Raw genomic sequence first — 7158 nt, 5'->3', positions numbered from 1 at the left:
GCGGGCAAGCTCCGCCCCGTCTCCCCGGGACACACACCTTCGGACCATAAGACGCACCCTCGTTTTCCCCCCACTTTTGGGGGGGAAAAAGTGCGTCTTATGGTCCGAAAAATACGGTATGTGTTCAGCATAAAACTGGTCCACCTATTCCTTGGTTTGCCCTGTGGCTAATTTAAGGAAATCAGACACACAAATGAATTTCCACTATCTTAATCATTAGCTTGGTAGATGTATTTGATGTCAAAGGTTAGCTTTTAACCATGTCTTGTTTTCTCCCTGCAGAAGGAAGGAGACACAAAGGAAAGATCTGTTTTTGATATTCCAATCTTCACAGAAGAGTTCCTGAATCATAGTAAAGGTGAATTAAATTCAAACACTATTTCTAGCAGCTTTGTCACAGAACTGTCAATCCAGCTGAAATATTGGGGAAGGAGAGCGGTGGTGGCAGAAGACTTTACATGAATGAAATTCCATGGTTCAGTGTGTTAGTGTAGATACCATACCTTTTACAAGTATACATGATGAGTAGACAGCCATTCCAGATTTTCCTGCTGAGAATGGGTACAAGCTGTAGGTAAATTGAGAGATGCTAATGTCCATGACTTTCCTAGCTAGAATTGTTGCGTAGAGTGGAGATGCTAGTAAGATTTAATTAACAGTCACTGAAATTAAATTTGGGGAAAGCCAAGTAAATCACCTAGGCTGTAACCTATGGCCAAAACCATTCCTACAAAATATTTTCCATTTCTGTATTTGTTTGGATTGTTACAAGCCCATAATGATGGGGTTTCTGCCAGTTTCCTTAGAAGATAATGCCACAATCTAATAGATTTCAAGCTTCAGACATTTTTCCTCATGTTCAACTTAGATGTATATCCTTCTGATACTAAGGGGCACCTGTGCACGTGCCCAATGCCTGCTCCGATGTGTCCTAATGAGAACACATTGGAACAGACTTGCTTAACGGAGTCTGCTGGAATGTGCTAATAAGCACGCTCCAGCAGCCTCAGCGTTATATGTATTCAGTGTCCCCATGCTTCAAAATGGCAGCAAGGGCATGTTCACTAATTAAAACTCATTCAACAAGCTTTAAAGTACCTCTGCCACCATTTTAAAGTACAGGACACTGAATACATGAGACATGGTGGGCACTTTAATTAAAGTGGCTCCTGAGAGCCACTCTAATTAAAGTGCCACACCTCCACTCCAAAGCATGTGTAAAGAGATCCTAGATGACTGTCATGTTGCTAGTCCTCTTGTCCTTATATTGCTAAGCTATACTGGACTGAACATGTTCACAATAGTTCTTCTAATCTTACTTCCTACATCAGCGGTGGGCAAAATACGGCCTGGGGACCAGATGCAGCCTGCCAGGCCATTGTATCTGGCCTGCAGGGCCCCTAAAAAATTTAGAAAATTAATATTTATCTGCCCTGGGCTGCCTGTCATGTGGCCCTCGATGGCTTGTCAAAACTCACTAAGTGGCCTTTTGCCCAAAATAATTGCCAGCCCCTGTCCTAAATCAATCGCCCTATTCATTTTTTTTCTTCTGCTCTGAACTCTCTAAGTTGTCATTATCCCTTGGATATTAAAAGACTCTGACCTGTATGACATAGTCTGGGTTCTATCAACTCCCTGCTCTGTGGAGTGATACCTTTTCATTTGTAGCCCAAAATTGCATTCATTCTTTTAATCATCTTTAGCTGAGCAGATGCCTTGGAGCATTCTGCTTTACTCTTCAGCAATCACTGGGGTAATTTTTATAGGTACATTTCATGTCTCTTTTTTTGGTGGGGGTATTCACAGCCCGTGAGGCAGAGCTGCGGCAGCTGCGCAAATCCAACATGGAGTTTGAGGAAAGAAATGCTGCCCTGCAGAAGCATGTGGAAAGTATGCGCACTGCAGTAGAGAAGCTGGAGGTAGATGTGATACAGGAGCGCAGCCGGAACACAGTGCTGCAGCAGCACCTCGAGACCTTGAGGCAGGCACTTACCAGCAGCTTTGCTGGAGTCCCACTGCCAGGTAATCCTTTTCCTTCTGAATACCCTTTGTCCATGGTTAAGCCAAACTGCTGTTTGTTGTATGGCACATTGAGTTGTTCCTATTCTGTGATGTAGATTTATTTCTGTGCCTTGTCTTTGCTGGATGTTGGAACCCTGATAATGAGTGCAAGGAGCTGTATGGAGTTAACTCTGCCTTGTCCCAGTGCTGGAACATGTTAGCATTACTGCTCTGTGCTGGGAATTTTCTTTTCTTAAGTGGTAGTGGGGAACTGATAGTCCCACTTAGTCTGTCACAGGAATCCATGAATGGTACCATACAGCTATGTAGCACTTTGTTTTGTTGCTAATGATTTATACTGTGCTTTAGTTACATTACTTTGGCTCTAACAACTTTCCCCCATGGAGTATGTTTCCATTTTAACACTAATCCTCCTTGGAATGGTAGGTAATATTTGGTATTTCTGCAGTCATCTAAATGTCCTGTGGTTTTTTTTTTCCCTTTGTTCTGTTATATTTACTATAGGCACTGGAGAGACCCCTACAATGGAAACCATTGATTCATACATGAATAGACTGCACAGTATTATCCTGGCTAACCCACAGGAGAATGAGAACCTCATAGCCACAGTCCGAGAAGTGGTAAACCGACTTGAACGTTAGTGATTGGGTAAGTACTCCCTCCTTCAGATTGGTTTGCTTGCCAGCACTGTATCTCTTGAGAGATGTTTTTGTCAAAACCACAAAAGGTAGTTAGATGCTCCACCCCATTTTATTTTCAGTGGGAACTGGATGTACATCTCCTATTTTTTACTTAGAAAATTCAATCCTTGACTCGTACATAAATTCTTGGCAGGGTTGCAAGATCATTTCGCACCTTGACTGGTATGTCAAGTGAATAGTATGGAATAGATTGCCAAAGGAAAAGAGAAAAGGAAAAATATTCCTTCACATGTATGACCTACTAGCTAGTAAAGCTATGGAAAATGATAATGCAGAAAAATATTGTTTCCCTTAAGCATGGTGAATCTGAAGAATTCCACAAAAAGCATGGGTTCTGATAATCAATGAAAGAGCCTTTTATCTTAAAAATGTTGTACGCCAGCTAATTCACGGCTACTTAACATCTTGCAGCTATCAAATCCATAACATGTACAGACTGTCAAATTGGTTACATGTCAAGATCATTTGTATCTGAAGATGTGTGGGTAAAAAGATTTCAGTTATACTGAGTCAGGTCCACCCATAACATTTACTGGGTGTTGATGATCTTATGGTTATATATGTAGTACTATAGAGATCGCGATTCTGCACATTTTGTTTTGCGGCTGACTAGCTGGGAAAATCCTAATAGGAGACTCGCTGAAAAATATACAAACAAAAAAAATACACACATTCTGCCATGCCACAGTACTCTCATATTGCACATCATGGTGAGGTAACAGGATTCTAGAGTAGCTTTTGGGAATCAAAGGCCTTGGACATGAATCTCTTCCCTGCTTTTGTTGTCACAAGTACACGGGCTTGGATTATTTGGGCATACATGCAGAACAAATTTATATAATGTGAGTTTCGAATGGTATGTATAAAAGCAAATAAAACTCTGGTTCACCATGTTATGATGGGACGGGGTCTATCTGCAAATATGAAGGCAGGACTTGTCATCCTTCTTGGTCCTGACCTTTTGTGATATTGCATAGAGCAATTAATTAAATGTTCCCCGTTACAGCATGGCTTAAGCTAAAAGATCATTGTCCTTCTAATGGGTAGCCAGATGGAACGGACTATAGTTCTAAAAGATGACTGAGCTCCCAGTAGAATAAATAAGTGGCATTACTGCTTCCATTTATGAAGGGGAACAGCTTGTAGCTCTAGGTCTGGGATTTTCAGTAGCTCATCAGCCTTCTCATTTTCACACACTGCTTTCAATTATTACTGCTGTAAACTTAAAGAGAGAGAACTGGGGGATGGGAGTGTCTGTGACAGAATCTGGTAACTGGCCAAGTGATTTCCTATCAGTCAGGTGCTGGAAGGGCACTCCAGGCCCAGAGATGGATGTTTTCTCTTTAAAGTACCTTGCCAGAAAAACCTAACTCAAGGCTACTAAAATCTAGAAAGTGTCTGCTGTAGGCTTTGGTTCCCAGCTGCCATGGAAAGCTCTGGAGGATTCTTATTTGTTAAGAGTTGCAGACATTTTGTGTGGTTTCAAAATGTAAATATTTTACTCTTGAAGAAATTGGATTCAGCTGCAAGCAGTTGGGAAAAATAATCTTTGCTCCAAAATTTTTTGTCCCCAGTTATGGTTAAAAATACAACTCCCATTCCCTTACCCCCAGAAAAAGTAGAAGAGGCAGTTGTAAGATGCGATTAATACTGACCTAGCTTCATTATACAAATATGTACAGACAACAAGGCCTGATGTTCCAGATACTCACAATGTAATTAATTACTCTGACACTCACTTGGCAGTAGCTAAAATCATTTGAGGGAGGAGGGGTGGGGTCAGTGTGGGTGTAACCACAGGAGAAGGTAGAACTTCTGAATAAAAGAGAGTACCTTGAAATAGAAGAAGAAAAAGAAATGAACACAATAGCCACATACTGAATCTGATTGGTAAATTGTCAGCACCATTGTGTCCCATGTTAGCTTGCACATATGTTCTCCCAAATAGCATCTGTAGCTGACCAAGCAGTTTTCTTGATGTTTAGAAGCACATTATAAATTTAACAGAAAGCTATTTGTTTTTACAATTACAGTATTTGTCAGGGACAGTATACTTGGAGTTGAGCTGTTACTTGCTGGCTAAAGTTCTTAATAAATAGTTTTATTACAAAGGAGTGAAGAACAGAAAGATTCAAATTAACCATCCAAAAATATCACCACAAAGCCCTGTTTCATCTCAATGGATTAGTATACACTTCTACTGCTTATTTTTCTGTTTCATCTGCAGGTCTTGTGGCCCAGGGATGCTTAACAAAAGTGATTCAGCCACTGAGGAATGAGAAGCCATGGTGGAAACAAACTGGGGGTAGGAGGCAGGATTTGTCCTGGTCCCTGCCTGCAGAGCTTGCTTCTGGAGCAAACATTTCAGTGCATTAAAAGCTCCTAAAAAGCCACAGGCACCACCTGCAAAACCTCTGAACTGTCCTGTATGTAGATCTTTCAGAGCATGTGAATTTGGTGCAATCTTCAGTTTCCTGTCATTTCTGCTTGATGTGGGAAGTACAAATGCAGTGGACTGGATGGCCTTGGAGGTGAACCTTCCCAGTCTGTAAAGTGAAGTCAGCCTTTCTGTTGTGGAAATAGATATTTGAAATGTTGCATTGTTTTCTCTCTCTCGCTCTTTTTTTGTCTTAAAATTTTAAGCTGTGGAGTTACCTTCCTCCCTTCCAGTCTTCTCCTGTCCTTTTCCTGTTTATTGGTGCTCAGCATAGCAACACCTAGGTTCTTCACTGCAACACTGGGTCTTCATTAGTGTACCATCCTGCCCTGCCTGCTATCTTCAAAACAAGCTTCTCTTCAGCATTACCCTGGGGGAAGGGGTTGGGCTTGCCTACATCCTACAGTGTGAGGTTCCTCTCTGCCTGGTCTTGGATGTAGTTAGTGCTTCATGACTGAGTTGCTTCAAAGGAGGGACTCTTTTCTCATCCCCCCATCCCCCCACCCAGCTCTGGTTTCCAAGTACCTTTCCCTCATGTACAGTGTCCTGCTTTTCAGCAAGACTGGTGTTCTTATCTCTTGAAAATGTCTGTTGGAGTATTTTACTACTGAAAAGGTCAGTGGTAATCAAGAGAGAAAGTGAAAGGTCAGCTCCCCATAGCCTGCAGGAAAAGTACAACTTTTTTTTGAGACCAAAACATGTGGCTTTTCTTTCCATTGCTGTGTTGCTTAGTCTAATTTACTCTGAGCTGTAGCATGAAAGTGTGATCTTGTGTTCAAAGTGGTATCTCTTTAAACACAGAGAAATAGACAGTGGAATTACATTTTTCAGTACCCTTCTGGTATTGTAGCACCTAAGAAACTGCATGTGTAGAAGTGCATATATTGCTCTGGAAGTAAATTATAACAGCAGAGAGGTGTTTTAACGGGGAAGCGGTTTCCCATAGAATTCCACAGTTCATTCCATGACTCCCTGCACATTTATTATTAAGCAACATTTATGGAGACTATAGCTTTGTACTTACGATATTCCTAAATGGCCTTTTAATCTCATCAAGTGTTGCTTTGCTTGCTAGGCTCTGTACTTTCTGAGCTGCACCATATCTCATTATCAAAGATAGAGGTATCTAGTGTCTATACCAATTTATGCAGATTTTTGCAACCCTTCATTTCTGCCAGATTATTCATTTAGGTTCCTGTTGTGTACTTATTGGATACTTTTGGGCTTTAGTATGATGAAACTTTTGGGCTTTACTATGATGGATAAACTATTCTCTCACTCCTACATGATACCTTCCTTGCTTCTCTTTCAGACGGCCTTAAAGATTTTCCTGTTATGAGTTGGGGAATGCTTTTATTACTTGGCCTCATTGGTGCAATCAGTATGACTTTCATGTATCTGTAGTGCAGGCATTGGACTAAGTTTTATGCTGGAAGATTAAATAGTAGGGGAGGTGGGGTTTCCAATGCTACACTGACAGACTTCACACCTTTCTGAAGCTGCCTCCAAGTCAAAGCCATTTGAGTCAGGGTTTCCTAAGCTCACTGCTGATGCTTTGACTACAGCTGAGCAACAGGTCTTCCTTCATGGAGGGACATTTTTCTTATGTCTTGAAAATGAGAGAGTTCATTCAAATGAACCACAGCTTTTGTTTCATTTACTTCCATTTTTTAACACTCACAAGACCTGCTGATGTTGGCATGAACTGTTTATGAATTCTATAATGAACAAGAGGTTATGGGAGGAAATCCTGAATGCTAATAGTGCCTCAAGAAAAAGCACTCGCCCCTACTCAGACATGCATCCAGTTACTGTGCAGTTGGACAGTACAACTCAGCCAAAGTTGGCCCACTGAGTTTTTCAGTTCAGTCTGTGGTAACTTGTCATCAGTATAGTGGTGTACCTGACTGACTCCAGGACTTGGTATGAAATGCCTAGTTTGATCCACCTTGAGCCCCTCTGCCAAGTTTGATCCACCTTGAGCCCCTCTGCCTTGCA

The 7158-nt window shown here is 41.4% G+C and overlaps 1 protein-coding gene across 2 annotated transcripts in view; it reads left to right on the top strand.

The window, feature by feature from the left end:
• HMG20A (high mobility group 20A) overlaps positions 1-6932 on the top strand; it is an 82254-nt gene extending 75322 nt beyond the window's left edge. For both annotated transcript variants that reach the window (XM_019533351.1, XM_019533350.1), the window contains 4 exons: positions 283-358; positions 1807-2022; positions 2527-2670; positions 4951-6932. In XM_019533351.1, the coding sequence (XP_019388896.1) occupies positions 283-358; positions 1807-2022; positions 2527-2663 (429 nt within the window). In that variant the 3' untranslated portion in view covers positions 2664-2670; positions 4951-6932. The remainder of the gene's footprint in view (positions 1-282; positions 359-1806; positions 2023-2526; positions 2671-4950) is intronic.
• The last annotated feature ends 226 nt before the right edge of the window (positions 6933-7158 follow it).

This window comes from Crocodylus porosus, unplaced genomic scaffold (genome assembly GCF_001723895.1).
Source record: "Crocodylus porosus isolate Cpor-Errol unplaced genomic scaffold, CroPor_comp1, whole genome shotgun sequence".
NCBI lineage: Eukaryota > Metazoa > Chordata > Crocodylia > Crocodylidae > Crocodylus > Crocodylus porosus.
This window is presented reverse-complemented; position numbering and strand designations above follow the sequence as displayed.